This window comes from Pseudonaja textilis, chromosome 3 (genome assembly GCF_049901715.1).
Source record: "Pseudonaja textilis isolate UNSWEBS1 chromosome 3, rPseTex1.2, whole genome shotgun sequence".
Taxonomy (NCBI): Eukaryota; Metazoa; Chordata; class Lepidosauria; order Squamata; family Elapidae; genus Pseudonaja; species Pseudonaja textilis.
In genome coordinates, this window is record NC_141992.1 from 37,752,339 (window position 1) to 37,773,145 (window position 20,807).

General features: G+C 35.5%; 1 protein-coding gene across 1 annotated transcript in view; it reads left to right on the plus strand.

The window, feature by feature from the left end:
* The window catches only part of PTPN22 (protein tyrosine phosphatase non-receptor type 22), a 48,689-nt gene that overhangs the window by 8,680 nt on the left and 19,202 nt on the right, over window positions 1-20,807 (plus strand). The window contains exons 3-13 of the mRNA XM_026712922.2: window positions 8,645-8,753; window positions 10,407-10,483; window positions 11,593-11,688; window positions 12,784-12,822; window positions 13,462-13,533; window positions 13,629-13,691; window positions 14,082-14,224; window positions 15,024-15,090; window positions 15,470-15,547; window positions 19,425-19,517; window positions 20,486-20,562. Of these exons, the coding sequence (XP_026568707.1) occupies window positions 8,645-8,753; window positions 10,407-10,483; window positions 11,593-11,688; window positions 12,784-12,822; window positions 13,462-13,533; window positions 13,629-13,691; window positions 14,082-14,224; window positions 15,024-15,090; window positions 15,470-15,547; window positions 19,425-19,517; window positions 20,486-20,562 (914 nt within the window). The remainder of the gene's footprint in view (window positions 1-8,644; window positions 8,754-10,406; window positions 10,484-11,592; window positions 11,689-12,783; window positions 12,823-13,461; window positions 13,534-13,628; window positions 13,692-14,081; window positions 14,225-15,023; window positions 15,091-15,469; window positions 15,548-19,424; window positions 19,518-20,485; window positions 20,563-20,807) is intronic.

Sequence of the window (20,807 nt, forward strand, 5' to 3'; positions counted from 1 at the left end):
ACTCCAACTATTGATAGAAACCCAGAAGAGCACCTGCAATAATACTCTCCCATGCTCTTCCCTCTATCTTATCAAATAGCAATGTCCTTGAAAAAGAGTCTCAGTTCTTTCTTTCTCAGCTTTGTCTGGTCACATGGAAATAGAATATTTTCAAGCCTCTAGTTGGCAGTGTTACAAAGTTTCTTTGCTCTCACTTTCCCCCACCTTTTCCAAGCAAGATATAATAAGAATTAATAAAAAGAAAGAAAAAGATATTTTTAAAAAAGGAAATAACTAAAAGGGAGCCTCTAGCCTAAAATATTACAAAATCAAAAAGGAGGGAAAAAATAGATGTAAAAGAAAAAACCAGTCCAGTTTCAAAATATAAGATCATGTATAGAAAATCCAGCAATGAGAAAAAAAACATTACTTTGACATTCCTGTTTAAAATCGCCACTTAATCACTTCTGTCAAAACTTTTACAAATTCTTTCTTTTCCTTAGGGTGTCCTTTCAGATCTTAAAATAAAGAAAAAGCTCTCACCAAACCAGCACACTCTCTCTTTCTGTTCTCTTCCGTTTCGGAGCTGTCCCAACTTCAGCAGCTTTAATGGCTGCCTCTTTGCCACTGGCAAAAAGAGCTTCTCCTGGATCTACCAGGGACTTTGCGGTATCCCTGGGATCGACAAGATGCACTCTTCACTTTCACCGTCTCTTCGGGATGGTTTAGATCCACTTGGACCGTCCAGGAGCAAAGATATCGGCTGTGATCGCATGCCATATCGTCGTGACGCCAGCTCCGCCCTCCACCACAAAAACTTTTATATAGCCTATGCTTGGAGAGGGGCACCAAGATTTGTTAGTGTTTAGGGCACCAGTGAGCCTTAATCTGCTGCTGTGTGCAGGTATTTCCCACTCCATCTCTTGGAGGAACTGACTTAGGGACTGTAAAAATTCCTAGCTTGAGAAAACGGGGTAGAATATCATCTGCTATAATAATGCATTCATTGTTGTATTCTTGGATCATCAATGTTCACAGATGACTCAGTTATGACTAAAATATTCTTAGTGTGTTTTATGAAATGCTCCAGAAGTGTTTGGTGGAAAAAGCTCTTCACTCCTGCCCTACAATGTCTCCAGGCCTGATAAGGACAGAATGCTGGGGGAAAAAATGGTGGTTTTGCTTTCCTTGAAACCTCTATCAGTTTGAACAGAATAAAACCAAATTATTCTCATTTATTTAGACAATACTAATTTTTATTTGCTTATTTTTATGGCGTATTTTCTGATTCAGTTGTTTATTTCTAGTATTTGACTTTACCTGCGGGATGAAACTGATAATTGATGGTAGAGCAGTGGACAATTTCCAAGCAGGCATGCAAATGATACATATTTACAATTAAGAGTCAGGGTTGGTTTGTTTTACTATCAGAATTGAACACGATCTATTTCTCCAAATTATTTCAAACATTTTGAGGCCACTGAGATGATATTGAGTGTCAAAATACTTCTTGATCTATTGTGCACTGACCATCTATCCAACAAAGGATAGATGTCAATTATTATTCCCAACCTCAAAGCAAGACACTGTTAGCTCAAGATATACTGCTGTCTGTAGAAACATATGCAAGAATTGAAACCACACTTTTATGATAACTATGGTTAGCATTTTCTTCTTGGTGTTTGTTAGATTTCTCATTAAAATAGTTTTCGTAATCATCAGAATCTGCTTGCAATCATTAGCATGTATGTGTTTGTCCTTGAATCACTTCCTGCAAAGCTTCTAGTTTTGGAACAAGTCAGGAGAAATCTGAGATATTGCAAATGAAAACACTAGAGCCATTTTTACCCAAAATGGGAGTAACATAATCATTTCACCTGGGTTTTCAGAGGTGGGTTTTGATTGTAGAAAATTCTATTAATATCCATCTTCTTTTTCTACTCCCCTCTTTTAATTATACCTTTTCAAATTGGCAAATAGTTCAGTTTCATATTTTTATTTATTTTTCCTTATATTCAATACTGTCCCATTTTTTTGGGGAGACTGCCTGAATAAGTCTTTAGTTTCCTATTGCCTCCTTTGTAGGACTGGAGAGAGTGCCTGGCCCAAGATCACCCAGTTGGTTTTATGCCTAAGGCAGGACTACAACTCACAGTTTCCCAGTGTCTAGCCACTACATCAAACTGGCTCTATTTTTTAATTTTATTTTGTTTTAAATAACTGTGCAGGTACATATTAATATTCAAACATATTCTTTAGAAAAGTCAACCTTTGCAGCAAGAAGTGCCACGGTGGCCAGTTGCGAATGTTCATGAAATCTCAATAAAGGCAAAATGGTAGTTTCTGAAAATGAGTAAGCCAGTGTCTGCCAACAATGTACAACAACTGCCTTCCAAGTGGAGCATGTGAATAAATCTCAAATTTGAATGAGTCATTTTGTAGCCACTTCCATTTGTCTCTGAAATAGAATGGAAATTGAAATAGAAATTGAAATAGAATGATAGAATGGAAAATCTGCATCAGCACTAATAGAGTTGGTGTGTTTGGGTGTACAGGAGGAAATTCTGGATGTACAGGATGAAAATTTGGATTTGTTTAGAAGGATTGATGCTCTTAAGTATAGGAACCACCTCATTTTAGTGAGGAGCAACACTAATGATGGCAGTGTGCCTCAAATGCCAACTTGTTAATATATAGAATTAGGTAACACAGAATTATTACTGAACATACTTTTCTAAACTGAATTCTTATTGTCATTCGCTATATCCATAACCTTCCAAAACCTCTTTTCCTTCAGTCACTTTTATGTGTGTTTGTTTTCTCAAAAATTGTGTCATCCAGCTGTGATTCCTAGAATTTTGAGCTACCCACTGGCTTTGCTGGGTGGGAATTTTAGGTAGCTGTGATTGACGAGGGAGAAGACTTATATAAGCCATCTTCTAAACCAAATGGGAGAAAATGCTACTTGTTCAGATAATCAGTTTTCCCCATCAAGTTGTAACCTCATTATTTTATGCTAAAACAGCAGCCAAAACAGGAAGTAGGTGCTATTTTTGGACATTAATTAATTGTTATGTGGCACTTGTACTACATACTGTGGAATCTTTTGTCTTGGGGAGATTAAAATTAAAATATATATATATGTTGTTTATAAACCTGAAGACAGGCATCCTGAGTCCAGAGAAAGCTGAGTGATGGTGATCAAATCATTCTGTTTAAGTGCAACCTAATATATTTTATTCAGTGTAATATTTGGAAAATATATTTTGTTTAGATACAATACATGCATACAGGTTTATATTCTAGTAGTCTATTGGTGTTTCAAAATAGGATTTTATTGTGAAATTCACTCCTTTATAGTATAGTCTCTCATTTATTCACCCCTTTCATTCTCATCCCTTTTCTTCCATGCCACAGAAAGTCCGTTAAGGAGGGCATCTTAGAAGGTTTGTTTGTGCTAGGATTATGTTTTACAGCATGAAATGTCCTCTGTATTTATGAATGTTTGTCATCCAGAACTCTAAGCAATAATTGGGTTGGTAGGGAGTTGAGTTTGAACTCAGTGTTAACTCAAAGGTATATAGAATAGGAATAGGAATAGGAATAGGAATAGGAATAGGAATAGGAATAGAATAGAATAGAATAGAATAGAATAGAATAGAATAGAATAGAAGAGTCGGAAAGGACCTTGGAAGTCTTCTAGTCCAATATGGCACCCTAGAGCACGTTGTTTGATGGTGCCATCCCTGTCAATACAAAATGTGCATTTTTAGAATGATTCTAGTGCCTCCTTAGCCATGGCCTAAAGCTGGTCATGGGTTCAACGTATCTGGAAGACACTCTGGTTTGGGGGACTGGATTTTCTTTATCCACTTCTCTCTTCTCACTTTAGCCACTTCTCTCTATAAAAACACTTATTTTCCTTAAAGCAAATGTACGTAACTCAACAAAAAATAAAATAGCAACAAACTGGCTGTGGAAAAAAAACCATTCACATTTTATTTAGGAGGCCATATGCAAAATGTTTTCCTGTCCAGCTGCACTGAGTTATGGTTCACTGCCACTAGAGCTAGTAAAAAAAAGGGTGGGGCCAATGGACTAAAGAAATATCTGCTGCGGTTTTTAAGATACAGTACTGGGCTCTGTCTGTTAAAATGCTCTCCAATAAATATTCTTCCCCCGATTCCACCTCCTTGCATAAAAGTTATTTCTCTCTCCATATAATATTGTATCTCAGAGAAAGAAATGTATTGTAGGCGACATCAAGTTGTAAGTAAATCAAAAGGACCAAGTGATAAAAGCATTGTCAGTTAGAACAACAGTGTAACTTGAAGCTCTGGTTGAAATACAACTGGAAAGATTTAAATTAGCAAACTTTCTTTAATTACAATCATATACAAGTAGACCCTTCTAACTAAAAAAAATGAAATGTTTGACTAAAAACTTCAGTCCAATAACCCATCTTAGGCTTTTAAACTGCCCCTGTCCTGTGATGGTGGCAGTTTAAATCTGAGCCAGCTTAAGAAATCCCTGTCTAGACCAGGGGTCCCCAAACTTGGCAACTTTAAGACTTGTGGACTTCAACTCCCAGAATTCTGGGAGTTGAAGTCCACAAATCTTAAAGTTGCCAACTGTGGAGACCTCTGGTCTAGACTAACCATCTTGAAGAGGATTTACTTCAGACTTCAGCTGGGCAATTCTTCTGTTGCTGTGCCCTTTTTCCTTTCTGCTCCAGGAAACTAAAATTACTTTCCTTCCAGTGAGTGGGTCTTATTCAATGCATGCACATATACTTTATATGTATATGCTTGTAATAATAGGTCATTCTGTGTATATACTGTACATACACAAAATTCTGTATGTATACAAAGTTAAGATAAAGCTTGAAAATACACATATTTGAAGGCACACCACCCTGCTGTCAAATTTCTTTCTAGCCTTTTCAAAGGTTATTTTTCAAGAAGGCTTTTACTGATTTGGTTACACAATTATTTCAGTGCCACAAAAGATAGAACACTCTGTGTGTATGCAGAATGTTCCTGGTTCCAAACTCAGCAGAAATACTATTAGGTTGTTATTATTCCATCCCAGGGGTGCAGCAGTTAGTTGCAGAAAATAATGAAATGGTGCACTTCTGTGTTTATTAAAAGAAACAAAATACCATGGGAAAATGGGAGATCAGGGAACTAACAATATTTGCTTGTTGATTATAAACTTGATCTATGCTTTTGGTATAACCAGCAGATAAACTTGGTCTATGATGTCATGCACATTAAGTTTTATGAGTTTGTTCTTTAAAATTTTAGCTTTTTATCGTCTTAGGTACACTGGATTACAATTTGGTATCTGCATTCCCTTGCTGAGCTATTACAAACAGATTAATTTCTACACCTATTAAATTACATTGTGATACCCTGCAGGGATCACCACTAGCTCCTTTAAATTTTTATTAGCTTCTTCAATCTAGTTGCAAGTGTTGCAGCAAAGGGCATCAAATATAGGTCAATTTAGAGGAAACAGGGCTTGTCCTTTCCAGTTCTAAAAGCTACTAGATGCATTTGGACTTACTAGACAAGCAGTTAAGTTTTGCCCCATAATCACACAAGGCAACAATATGGAATAACCCCAACAGCAAGAAAAATGTTTTATTGGAAATCTTTGGCCAAGAAAGGATTAACACCTTCAATCAACTGATTCTTAATACCAGTAGTTGTTTTAAGGATGCTGAGAGGCTACATTTTAAATCTATATGAATACAATTAAAACATATATGATAAAGCAATATGGCCTAGCCATATTAGCAACTCAGATTTATTTTTATACGAAATAAAAAAAAATGAACGTTATTCATCAGAAAATGTTCTTCAATTTATTAGACATCTCAAACAATGTTGCCCTATTACCAATATGGGCCACCCATTATTTCATGCATGCAGCACAAGACAATTTCCTCCCACCAATATGAATCCCCCTCCCATCCTGTGCAAAACCGCTGCAATCCAGACTGGAAGATAAATATGTCCCCATTCAGGTTTTAAATCATAGGAAGAAATGTAGAAAGTTTTGTGCCTATTTTCGCCATATCATGCTGCCATGGTTTTTAAAGTCTCAGTTAAGGAAACTTTTGCCAATGGTACAGGATTTCTTCCCTGTGCCCTCCTGTAGTTCAGTTCCTATTGCTACTATTGCCTGTCCTGTACTTTTTCATAGATTTGTCCCGCTAAGTCTTTCAAAACAAAATCACCAAAAATAGGAAAATTGAAGGCAAGTACTAACCTTGGGTGTCTCTAGCTTCTTGCTACAAGCATAATTTCATGATGGGACTCATTTGATAGGCTAATCTGTTAGGAATGTTTGTGTTTAAAGGCTTTCATCTTGCTTGAGGAATTGGGCTAAATAATCTTTGAGACTTTTCCAGATTTCTGAATCAGTGCTTCCCATCAGATTGAGCAAAGCATTATCTCTGAATAAACTTTTGACTCATCCCGGTTGCTATGTTCTCTCTTTGAGCTTCTCATTACATCTATCTGTCTCAGCTTGCCTTGTCTTGAGTTGAAGTTCCTCTGCTAAGAAAAATGTGATATTCAGCTCTTCATTTCCTGACCGATCTGGCCTACAGACATCTATGGATATAAATGCAGGGAGCAAGAACTGAACTGAACTGTGATCGCCCCCACTGATTCATTAACCTGAAATTGTGAATCTGGTAGTCTTTCTTGCTTTTCCTCTCCTTAATTCCATTATGTATGAGTATCCTTGTTGCATTGAAATGAGATGGGCGGCAAACAAATTTTTAAAAATAGCAACAATCTCTTTACTGAATAGTTCCCAATCCATTAAAACATCAAAGAAACAATCATGATCAAATAACAGTAAAATGAAAAAAAAGAAAAAAAAACAGTAATGAAAACTATATAAGGATCTATATGACATGCTAGGCCCAGGGATTGTTGTGCAGGGAAGACAATCTTTCAGAAACCACATGCTGTATTTTCGCTGTATCTCTAACTTGCTGAGGACATGATATATTTATTATACTATACAGACAAGACCAGAATTTCTTGGGACAAATGTTTGAAGTGTGTTTTTTAAAGGTGTCTTTACGTTTTTCCTACACTTTGCTGTTCGCTTACAGTTAAAATCTGTATGAATTCATACCTCCATTTATCAATGGTTTTCTATCAAATTTCATTGATTTGACTTCAATTGGTTTGATTGTCTTTGGTTGCTATATATACTCAGGAACAGGTCATTCTTATTTTAATTAATGGGAATGAGCCAAATCAACAAAGTGTTTTAATAATATTGTCAGTGCTGGAAATTCAGGAAGTTCAGAGCAAGGGATTTGAAAGGGAACAAAGTAATTATTGTAAAGCAAAATGTAACAAAAAGATTATAAATGAGATAGTGTATAATTATTGCTAAAGCACAGTTAGATTGTGGAAGCACCGTAACTTCTTTTGACAGGAAAATGTATATGGTTTGAAATTAGAAATAAATCTTGAGAACAAAGCTCCATACAAATATTTTTCATTCTGTAAAGAGAAATGTTGAGGTTATAAAAAAACCCAATATATTATATTTGTTTATAAGGTCAGGATTATGATTTCATTTTTCCTTAAAAAAAAAACAAAATCCAAAGAACACTTGAAATTATATGTGGAATCAATTTGAAGAATCCCATGGTTGGTTTACTAGATCTGCAAAATCCAGGTTGCCCTATAGATGGTAGTAACGGGTCTAGTTTTCTTTGTCTTTGGTGTCAGATAGTTCTGAGACTCGGATATATCATAACTTTTAACTTACAATAAAGATAATAAACAAGCAGAAATGCTTTATGCTGTTCCTTACTATAATTCAAATGTGACATATAGAAAATAACCTTTATATGTATTTTTCTTTTTTCTATTTGTAAAGCATCGGAATTGTTGAGGAGTTAGGCAGCTCTGAGATTCGATTAAATAAATAAATGGGGGGGGGGGCAGAAGCTTGGGAAAGTTTATCTGTTTGTTACCTGAAATGAGTACATCTATTTTCTACATGTTGCTTTTATAGTTATTACTTCATTATAAATTGTAAAGCTACTCCTAAATTTTATCTTTTTACTGGAAAGTATCCCATTAAAATTAGCTGTAAGGATTCATGCAGTGAAAATTTATGAATTCTTTGGGAAAGTATTTCCCCTACTACACATAGTGGCTACTAATCTAGCACTGGTTTAGTCTGACTCTGGCAACTTGGCACTTTCCATCTGTTGGGTGCCAATTTCCAGAATTCTCAGCCACTATGGCCATTACTATATATTTAATTGTGCATGCAGAAAAATGCTTTGTTGAGTGGCATTTAGTCACAATTGTGTAGGGGAAAGATCTTCATATTTTCCAGCATGCCTGAGCTAAATGTTATTCCACCACATCACACCTATGCAACTAATGCGTATTCATCTAGGAAGCCACATCAAAAATGCATTTGCCTGATCTATGTAGGATACTTGATCAGCACATAAAATTTCCATTCTGACAAAGAGCCCCCCAGCAAAACCGTGAGGGATGTTTAGTTCTTACTGTGGTTATGTCAAGGGAGGCCAGTCAGGAAGTAATGAGAAATGCAGGTCTGTAATATTGTTTCAGGTTTTCTATAATTACTCTTTATGATTTAACCACAGAAACTGAAGCGGCAATCAGCGACCTATAGAGCAGAGAAAATTTACCCAACAACTGTGTCTGAGAGACCTGAAAATAGCAGCAAAAATCGGTATAAAGACATCTTACCATGTAAGCTACAAATTAACACAATTGTTATGCTGCTTTTATTGTTCCAGTTTATATATAAATGGGTTCGTGTGCATTTGGAGCATGAAATCCTATAAGGATCATGGTAGTCATAAAAAGCCAGGTGATAGATATGGCATTGCAGTGCAAATTTCACCCCTTTTTGTACTTGTGTATAGTGTATCTGCCATCATGCCAGTCCCTCCTATGGATACTATTACTCCTTGGTAGCCTATAATATAATGTGAATAATTGGATTCTAAATTAAAGCAATCCATAGAAGGAATGTTTTCTGTCAATTTCTCCCCCACTTTGCTTGCTAAAATTATCTAGACAATATTTCATCATGAGATACTCAGAATTTAGTGCATCCTTAGCCATAGAAATTTATTAAAATATTAATTTAGGCCAACAACTCCCTTTCAGTCCAAATTTCTCACAGACTTGTGAGGCAAAATTTGCAGTATGCCACCTTGATTTAAATGAAGGGCTGGGTATAATTTTAATAAAATAAACAAGCAAGCACAGGAAATGAGAATTGCACCCAATTGGATAGATTACTTGTGGTAAGCCAAAATAGAAAGTGTTCTTTCCATGAGCTGAACATATTTCTGGTTCCAAGTCCATCTATGTGTACTCTCCTAACTCGGACATTTCCTGCATACATATCAGTTGCAAGATAAGCACAGATACGGACTACATTCACACCATACTAAATGATTTTTTATATTTTCCAGAACGTCTTCCACACAGAACTCTGGGACATTGTTCCCCTTTTAAATCCCCTTTTAAAATTTGTAATAAAAAAACTCCTCCTACTTCCTCACATATCTTCCACATAGCCTGCTTTGAAGGAGATAGAGAATATATACTGCTATTGTAGTGACCCATAGTCTCCACTTCCGTTTTTGCAGTAGCCACCCTAACTTATATGACTAACATTTAAAATTAAACTGATGTTTTATTTGTGTGGCTTTTCAGTATTTAGGGATTATTTTAATGCACTTATTTTCTTAATTGTCAAAAATCCCTCCACAGGTTTTGAACACAGACCAAATAATACAGCCATGGTCCCTCCAATGACATCATTGTGCCACTGCTATTTCTCTGTTAATTAAAAATATGGACCATGGTTTAAAAATGATTGCCTTTCCATTTTTTAATAGGCCATAGTTGCAGGATCCAAGATTCATCTTCTGTCCCATGCAAGAATAGAAAAATCTTCAATTTGCATAAACTGATATTTGGAACCTGGATATGTAGAAAACATTTCATTTATAACAAAATTTATTTTCGCGTTCAATTTTATGGGGGAAGTGATGGTTAGCATTAAAGAAGTCAAAAGCGGAACATTTTGCTAATACACAAAAAAGAATAAATTGAAGTGTTTGGCCAGTGTTGTTGTAGTTTCTTTTAGTGTATAAGTAGTACTACCAGCTATATTGCTTCCTGAATTGTGGCAGAGCTAGAAAATATGATTGGGAGCTTCTTTTAATTTTCTAAATGAGTTAATTATATATCTTCAATAAAAATATTTGAAATGCTTGTACAATTGGATTTGTGCTGGACAAAAGCAACTTCATTCTTCTATTTAATAGATTCTTTGTTACATAAGGAAGCAAACAGTTGTTTCTTTTGTCCTTTCTCCTCCCTCAGACGACCATACCAGAGTGAAGCTCTCTTTTATCACATCAGATAAAGACTCTGATTACATCAATGCAAATTTTATCAAGGTACAAAGAATAAGCATTTGAGATTCTGTTCCCATTAGCACAAGATTTTAATATATTGTTATTTTGTGATTGCATTTATATTTTATTTTAGGCAGTATGGATTCATGCATTTTATTATTGTGACAATCATGTTACCCTTATTAGGCTGAGATCATAAACATCATGGCTGAGTAGAGAGGTTCTCTTTAATCTCCAGCAGACATTTCCACACAATAGTGTATTGACTGTCAGCTGAAGCAATCCTGTAGCTTTTCTGTTTTAAAATGCTAACAATACACAGGGATCAGTGTTCTCCTTCTAGCTAACCAAGACTAGAATACAAAAAATGCCATTCAATCAATGACTGTCTCAAGTTACGGCAACTTCTGGAACAAAATAAAGAAACTACTCTCCGCCCACTTCATGCAAAAGAAGAATTAAATAAATTGCTAAGCTCCTCTATTGGTAGCCATATTTCCAAAACTTATTGTTTGTATTTTTTTGGATTCTTAGCAAAATAAATAAAATCTGAATGGTTGTTATAAAGTGGCATTAGTAAAACCCTACTGCCCCCATTCTTTTGCCCCATTTAAAAGTGTTAATGTGAAAATTAGCCTGTTGGAATATTTGCTTGACTTAATAACTGCAACCAAGTTATAATTGCTGCTGTAGCTTGAATAGAGAAGATGTGGAAGTATAATCTGAAGTGGAAAGTTTGAAGATAACACAATTTCTGCATCCAAGTCCTAACATTTTCTAAATTTTAGATTGTTTGGATTATTCTGGCTTCTGCTTTATAGCACAGCTTTTCCTCATTAGATATAATATCTGGTTGAAAGGTTGGACTAGAGCCTCTATCACACACCCTTCTGAGGATGATGAAAGCAGTAACAGAACTGAAGCCATTACCATGATGGTGATGGTTGTTATTAAAGTGGTACCACTTGGAAAAAAACTATCACAGATTATTTTTTCATTTAATTCAATTTCCTATTTTAAATGTTCTTCAAAAAGTTAGTGTGGCAGTTCATTTTAAAACGTAATAATATTGTAAAATTCTAAAGTGGATTAGATTTAAATGCTTTTTAATGCCTTTATATAAGTCTATGTTATATTTATTTCCTTTTTAGGGTGTATATGAGCCAAGAACCTACATTGCTACTCAGGGTCCACTTTCCACAACTGTTGTAGATTTCTGGAGGATGATTTGGGAATATAAAATCTTGGTAAGAGGTAGATCAATGCTATTTGTTAATTGTTCAATTTTAAAATAACATTTGCCTGGATCTGTATCCAGTTTTATTATCGGATTACCTGTATCACACCTCACATAATAAATAATTAAGGTATTTTTTGTTTTTAAGAGAGACTCCTTTGAAGGTGAGGCTTTGCATTTACATTCAGAAAGCAAGAAAGCAACCATTCTGTGGTTGTCACTATTGGCCTAATTCAGCATGACCTCCTTTTAATGAAACAATTGTATCCACAGAAGACATTAAACCAATTTAGCAGCAGAGTCTAATATCTATCTGCAAAATCATTTCATATCTGAACCTGAGAAAAGCTCCAGCCACCAATCTGGTACTGTAGTAATCACTGCCTGGTAATATTGGCTGCCTGTGTTCTAATTATTTGTATTCTAGCTTGGCTACCATGAATATTTAATGTCTTAATTACATTCATGGATAGATGCGGCAGTGGAGCGAATCTTTATACACACACACACACACACACACACACACACAGAGAGAGAGAGAGAGAGAGAGAGAGAGAGAGAGAGAGAGAGAGAGTTAGTTCACAGTTCTTGGAATGTTTACATTCTGCAGTTATTCTTCTTCCAGGCTGTAACATTTATTGTCAATATATAATGGATGATTGTCAGCAATGAAAGGAGGCTGGAATCAACAACCTAAAATGTTTGCAGTAAAATTATGGAGTTAAAATACTTCAGCTATAAATTCTTTGAAATTTCCAAACTAAAAAAAATGATAAGTAATTTATGGAAACTAAGTAAATGTGTTTATCTTTTTATTTTATTTCCAAATATATGCAAAGTTAAGGACTCTTTTGCTGTATTTATATATAGCTGCCTACTTATATATCTACTGCCTATTTTCTTCAAAGGATAGTTGAGTACAATGGCAGCTTTTGAAGTACAGCATTGGAAATAATGTTTTCTGCTTCTTTTGTTATAAATTGAATAGTATGCTGTTTTCAATTGCATCTTAAAATGATCTTTTTTGGAACTCTTAAACAAAAGCATGATTGTGTACATGCCAGTTTCTCAATAGCATTCAGATACTTATTTTTAATCTCTCCAGATCATTGTCATGGCTTGCATGGAATTTGAAATGGGAAAGGTAGGTATTGCGTCAAAAGGTAACATACCACAGTGTGGAAAATTTTGGTTCAGTAATGTCTGTACATTTCTGAGCTGGCCCCCTCTCCCAAACCTCATCCTACATGGCATTTTTTACATTCAGTCTCTATAATGACTGCAGAGTATGTACTGTATTTCCACAACTGACACTATCTTTGTGTAGATGAAGCTAACTCTGAATCTTTTACAGTCATATTTATTGCACGATCCATCTGAAAACTTTCCTCACATCTGTTCAGCACACAGCACAGATTTTGTTTTGAGAGAATAAAAGAGAAAGTACAATAAAATCTGCCAAGACTACAGCTGTAGATACAAACTTATTCTTCAATAGGCATTCCTATTGTCTTTTCACCTCACCTCTAAACCAGTGGGCTCCAACCTTGGCAACTTTAAGACTTTGTGGGCTTCAACCCCCAGAATTCCTCAGTCATCTTTGCTTTGAGGAATTCTAGGGGTTGAAGTCCAGAAGTCTTAAAGTTGCGAAGGTTGGAGACCCCTGCTCTAAATAGCAACCTCGGACAGATTTGTTTTGCCTAAAAAAAATAAAAATAAATTGTGAACTTGGATGAATATCGGAGAACAGATGAATAGAGTCTCCTCTTTATCTTCCCAACAGAAAAAATGTGAACGTTACTGGGTTGCTGCGGATGAATCCCCACTGCAATTAGGCCCCTTCTTCATTAGCTGTGTAAGTGTGTTATTTTCTGTTGGAATTCAGACACCGAATTCTTCTTTGTGGAAATAAATGTCATTGAAATAGATTCTTGGTTTGCTTCCCATCAGGAGGCGGAAGAAAAAAGGAAGGACTATGTGATTCACAAGCTGAAAGTGAAAGTGAATGATAATGTAAGTGTGGGATGCTTCAGGAAATATGCTGACTTTCTGGGAGACTGATTACCCTGGGGAAGTATAATGAACCATTTTCTCTGATACATATATCTGTGAACATTTTGTGATTCCTGTACAGCATTCCCTTTAGAGGGCGTGCTTTAAGGATAAGAAAAACCAATAACATTCAAACAGAAACTATACATGTCATGTACCTGCAGAAAGGCAATGAATTGTTTCCCTAGTGGATAAGAAGGATTTAAGCAATCTTGTATTGGTGAACATTAATATTTCTTTTACCCTGTAAGTTCAGTTTGCATTCTGCCTCAAGAGTTAAGATAAGTTAATTGGGAAATACCCGAGTTAAACTAATTCCTACAAGATCCTTGTTTTGGGTATCTTTTCTAGGAAATCAGAAGCGTCTACCATTTTCATTATAAAAATTGGCCAGACCATGATGTTCCATCTTCAATCAACTCTATTTTTCAGTTCATAAATGAGATGCATTGCTACCAAGCACACCATGATGTACCTATCTGTGTACACTGCAGGTAAAATTGCTTGAAAGTAGAAACCATTTTTAACTTCAAGAGAACGGAATTGTTTTATAATTCTTTTTGAATATGAATATACATACAGACATAGTAAAAGAAGGAAGAAGTTACTATTAACTATTAGAGACAATTCAGGGTTGTGTGGTGGGTTGTTTTATTTTTTTTGGAATGCTGATGTGTCTTTTAAATTAAGCCCTGCAAATTGATTAAAAGTACTCAATCATGGGAGTAATAGAGACCCAACTCCTATCACTCAGAGAGAAGTTATTACGTGTTGTACCAATTTAAACTCCATAGGAGTTTATTATGTGCAACTGCATGTTTGCAGTGTGATTTCCGTATTTTTCTTCCTCCGAAGCATCAGACACTATTGTTGCTGGAGCTTATTGGATCACTAGGGTCCAATAAAAAATAATTAACTTGAATAACAAATTCAAATGCAAAATAGTATCATTTGCCCAAGCTGAAATGCCATCTTTGCTATAGTCGTGGATGTTTGGCAGATTTATGTGATACTTTGCCTTTATAATGCCCAAGCTGAACTACATAACGAAGTAAAATTCAATCATTGTAAGGTTGTGGCTAGAAACCTTACCTTACATAAAAAGGTTTTGATGATGGTGGCGATAAAATATAAGAAGTAAATTTCAGTAGAGATATTTGGCTATTTTCAATTAAATGGTAGATCTGAAGATACAGTAAAGGATTTCAGAGAAGTCTGAATATTAGTTGAACAACCTACATTGAGAATAAATTATTGTTCATCATTCATTTATCAATTTATCATGTCTTTCAGTGCGGGCTGTGGACGAACAGGAGTGATATGTGCCATTGATTATACTTGGACCTTGCTAAGAGATAGTGTGAGTGCTTCCATATTGTCTATTCATGGTAGGAATTACCTAAAGTTATAATTTAATGTTCATGCTATTTGCTATGTGGTTGCTATTCCAGAAAAAAATTGTTTTTTTTCAGCAAATTGACATATGGTTGTGACAGGAATGATGACATCAGTGAATCTTTCTATAACATGCAGTGCAAGTTCTTTAATGTAGGGGCCTCCAACCTTGACTACTTTAAGACAGCATGGCTGGCTGGGGAATTCTAGGAGTTGAAGTCTGCAAGTCTTAAAGTGGCCAAGATTGGAGACCCCTGGTATTATTAATGAGTATTCAATAGACAGATTGCATAGCTCGGCCTTTCAAATGAGCAATGCCTTCTCTGTTTTTTTTTCCTTTGAAGATTCTACCAATGAACTTCAGCATTTTTAATATGATTCAGGAAATGCGCACTCAGAGACCTTTGGTGGTACAAACTCAGGTATGTTCAGACAATTTGGTTTCTTTCTTTATTACAATGCCTGTAAAGATTCTGTAAGAAAGGAAAAGGACAAAATACTGGTAATCACCAGAAGGCCAAGAAGAATGTTGCTATCAGTAAGAGCTTTAGTTAATCTTGGTTATGTAGTAACCTTTAGGGGAGATAACTGTATAATAGAGAAAGAGGGTAAAAGTATTACTGCTACTTCAAAGAATGATTTATATGTGACACATGATGACCAGTTGAAGATGGCTAACTCAGTTTATAACAATGTTAAGCCACATGATGAATGTATACATTTATTGCATAGATGTCTAGGGCACATTAATTTCAAAGCGCTCAAACTGTTGAATTGTCAGAGGGAGTAAAATTGAAACCCTGTAGCAAGTATTTAAACTGTAATGCTTGTAGCCAAGAGAAAAGTAAGGTTACTCCTGCAAACAGGCTAAATGGGTTTAAGACCAAAGAACCTTTAGAGGTTGTTTTTGCTGACATAATTGGTCCTAAAAAACCAAGTTTAGGGGGTGCCTGCTATATTTTGAGTATTATGAACCGTTACTCACGATATTGTTTCTGCTATCTTATGAAAAACAAAAAAGAAACATTCCAACATTTCTTTAACTGGCTAAGGTTTGCAGAGGGAAAAATGAAAAGTAAAGTAATTACATTAGTTACTGATAATGGGACTGAATTTGTTAACAAAAGATTCCAAACTTTGTTGAAATTGGCTGGTGTTGAGCATAAACATTCTGCATCTTACAGACCACAACATAACTCATTTATAGAACGAAGAGGGCAAACATTACAAGCCATGGCTCGCACTATGTTATCTGATTCAGGTTTACCTGAAACACTGTGGGGTGAAGCCATAATGTGTAGTAACCATGTTTTGAACAATGTAGTTAACACAACAACTGGTGAATTGCCATTCACTCGTTGGCATGGCAGAAAGCCAAATTTAAGTTACCTACACACATTTGGAGCTCCAGCATGGGTGCATATTCCCTCACAAGTAAGACTGAAAGGGCAACATAGAGCTAAGAAGTTATTTTTTGTGGGTTATGAGGCCAACCATAGATCGTTTAGATTTTGGGATCAAGGCACAGCTCATGTTTATTGTAATGCTAATGCAAAATTTCAAGAGTATGTTGGGTGGTATAAACTGGAACAGGAATCCAGCAATATTATTATTGACACCCAAATAGTCCCTAAAGATAAAATATGTAAACCACAAATAGCCATTAAAGAGGAAGAACATGAGGAAGTAGTAGAACAGGCACAGGAGGAGATAGAAGAACAGGAGCAGGTGGCACAGGAAAGTCCACCAGTAGCCCTGTATTACCAAGATGTTCAACCCAAGTAACACGACCATCTGATAGATATCAGGCTAGTGTTGAATATAGTTCCAAGTAATTATAGTGAACTAAAACTGATCAGGCTGCTTGTCAGAAAGCAATGGATAAGGAACTGGAATCATTAAAAAGACTGGAGGTATACGAAAATGTTAAGTTACCATCTGGTAAACATGCCATAGGATGTAAATGGGTTTATAAACTGAAGACAGGTGTAGATGGGACTGTTACCCATAAAGCCAAGTTAGTAGCACAAGGGTTCAATCAGACAGCAAACGACTATGATGAGGTGTTTGCACCTAGTCTGAAGGCTACTACATTAAGGGCAGCATTAGTGTGGGCAGCTAAAGAGAAATACATTATAAATCATTTGGATGTAGAAACAGCATATCTGCATGCACCGTTGCAACACACTATATTTAAAGAAACCTTTAGGTCTCAAAAATGATAATACTGATAATAATGATTGCTGGAAATTGAAAAAAAGTCTTTACGGCTTAAAGCAATCAGGATATGAGTGGAACCAATGTATAGTTAAAGAATTAACTAAAATAGGTTTTGTAACTGGCATGGCTGATCCATGTTTGTTTAAAAGAGAAAGTAATGGTGTAATTTCATTGTTGCTATTATTTACTGATAACATAGCATTAATCACCAAAACTGAACAAGAAGCTACTAAAATAATTTCACTGTTACAGAGGAAATTTAAGATAAAACAGTTAGGAGAAATCAAACAATATCTTGGTTTAAAGATAGATAGAACTAGGGGAGGGTACAAAATCTCACAGGCAGATAAAATTAACCAATTACTAAAAAGTTTTAAAATGGAACTTTGTAAGTTGGCTAAGACACCAATGAGCCAGGAGTTTAGCCATAGTGATGTTCAAAATCCTGTTTTTTGATAAGAACATTTATCAGTCCTTGATTGGTAGTTTATCTTATCTCAGTAATTGGTCAAGGCCAGATAGTGCATACAGTGTTAATCAATTAGCGAGATTTAATGCTGAGTCAACTGAAAGGCACTGGCAAGCTGCTAAACATGTGTTAAGATATCTGAAACAAACAATGCATTATGCATTGTATTTGGAGCCTAAGGATGAACTGCATTTAACTGCATATGCTGATGCAAGTTTTGCTACAGACATAAATACATGAAAATCTACATCGGGTACTGTAGTACTATTGGGAAAAGCATTGATTGGATGGAGGTCTATTAGACAGAAACATCTAAGTTTGTCAACAACAGAGGCTGAATTCTCATGTTTGTCTTTACTATGTACAGATTTAGTTTTGTATAAGCAACTATTGATTGATATGGGAATTGATGTAACAGTTTCTATTGTTGTTTATGAAGATAATCAATCAGCAATACAGATGGCTTCAAATACTGCTGTTAAAACAAGAACTAAACACACAGATTTAAGATATTTAAATGTGAGACAATATGTGCAAAGTAAGAGTAAGTTAGAATACTGTATGTCAGAAAACAATATAGCAGATCATTTTACAAAGGCCCAGGGCTGTATAAAGCATAAGGTGTGCTGCGAGGATTATGGACTTAGAATGTAAGGCTGTATATATTGTCCTACCCAAAAGGGGAGAATGTTAGGAACATAAGTCATCTAACAGCTATTTGGGTTGGAAATATATAAGCCAGGATAGACATTTTAATACTGTCTCTTTAAGAGCATGCTAAAAACTGCAATTGGGTGTGGTTACTCAAATGGCCATAAGATGGAGCCAGAAACCTGGTTTGTCTTAGCCTTTGTCTCAGAAGAGTCTCAGTGAAGTGAGTGAGTCTCTATTTTTCCTTCTGTTGGAGACTATTGCCGTTCCTTCATTTTTCCTAATTGACTGATATTCATGGATTTGATGTAAGTCTGTTACTGAACTGTTTTTGACACTGGAATTTCTTACTGGATTTTCCCTGGATGAAGACTGACTGATTTACTTGTGAATGACTTTGGGCTGCTTATTTTGAACTTTGCTTAAACCTTTCTGGAAGTAAAAACCTACATTTACTGTACAGTGTATCTGTGGTGTGTGTGTGTATTATTCAAACACTTCTCTCAAATACGTCTCCCTGTATGCACTCATTCTCCTAACGGGGAATTACCTCAACAATGTGCACTGAAGACATTTGCCAAACTGGTTGCTTGAAGAGCATATACTCCTTCAAATGCAAATCATTTCTCAGAATGATATGCCACTGTTGATTGAATTTATGTTCTCATCCTCCTTCTCTGTTCAGTTTTACTAATAAATGAGCCACTGGAAATAAAGCAGAACTGCAATTTCTTCTTCTGTCTTGCCAAATCCAAATGCAACACCCAATCATAGGAGCTTGTTAAAGGGATTCCCCCAACTTCATTTTGGGAAGTATAATCAGTGCCTCTAAGATCAGATGCTAGAACCCATAAATGTATCTGAACTTACTTCTATTAGACAGCCTAGACTTGCAATGTAGAGAAATGAATAGGCATTTGTGATGTATTTCCACATGACTCGTGGCTGATATTTTTCAGGGTCAGTATAAGTTGGTCTATGATGCAGTGATCGAACTCTTTAAAAGGCAGATTGAAGCATTCCCCAGTCATTCTGATCCTGTTGTTATAGAGGTAAGCCTTCCTGCTGGCTCTGATTGCAAATAAAGAAAGTTAATGTGACTGTTTTTCCAAAACAATACTGCAAAGTACTTATCTATATTTCAAGCTCAATATCACATGCACCCAGGCCTGTATTCTTCCTATTCCTCTTTGCAGCTACTTTTGGTCTAAAATGTGATAACAATCTAAGATAAAATGAAATTTCATAGCTCTATTCATTGCCATCCCAAAGTGAGCTTAATAAAGCACCAAATTTTAATTAAGACAAAGAAGTAGCCATCAAGCATTACACTAAAATAGGAAATAGATGAGCAGCTGGAATTTCCCCTAGATAAGAAAAGCCCTCTCCAGTTACTTAAAACTTAATTACTTCAGCTTGGATGTAGATTGACTGACACCTGTTCCCTTCTCTCTTGGATTTCAATCCTGCCATTTGTGCCATTTTGATTTTCCTAACTGATCAAGTTCCCCTTTTAGTTTGTTTCCTGGCTTTTTTTCATAAAGTAGTTGTTATAGTGGTGAGTAACAATCTTTAATTAGCCATATGAGTTTTAGACAATGAGTTACAGTAATTAAATTTGTTGGAGAGTTATGTTAGTCCATGATAATCCAAATCCATTGGATTGTATGTGAATGTAGCAAATTATTTTTTTTATTGCTCTGGAACAAAAAACATGCTGTTTTTAGGTAATATCTTCACATACTGCAGTAGCAGGAATGGTCCTAAGATGGTAGTGGATATTTTTTTTAGCATAAAGGTCATGTTTTATCCTTTTATTCTAACATCAGTCTTGCAATTTTGATGGGGGCTTCTGGGACTGAAAATGTCTTTATTAGCTAGCGGAAGGAGATATGAGCAGCAATTCTCTTTTGCTTGATAGAGAAATCTTAATAATGTAATATGTGATAACTGTTTTTATTTGGGCTGTGACTAAGAAGTGAGTCTTGACTCATTACCTGAACTTTTGTATCTTTTGCAGACTGGAATAAACCATTCCGTAGCCAATATACCTCAGGATCCAGATAGAGAAAAGTTTTGTATAAAGCAACCAGACAGGTAAAAATAAATATTATTCTTTAATGCAGCACAAAATATGGATAGAATTAAGGACTGGAGAATTTTGTACTAAAAATATTTACCTGAAGTCAGTTTCACTGAATTCATTGGAACTTCCACACTGTAAATCTCATGAGTTTCAGTTGAGTTCTCTCATAGTTCTCTTCAGTTCTCTTTCATGAACATAGTCATTTCTGTTTGTACTAGTATGTTTGCACTTATAACTATTTCTTAACTACAGAGTG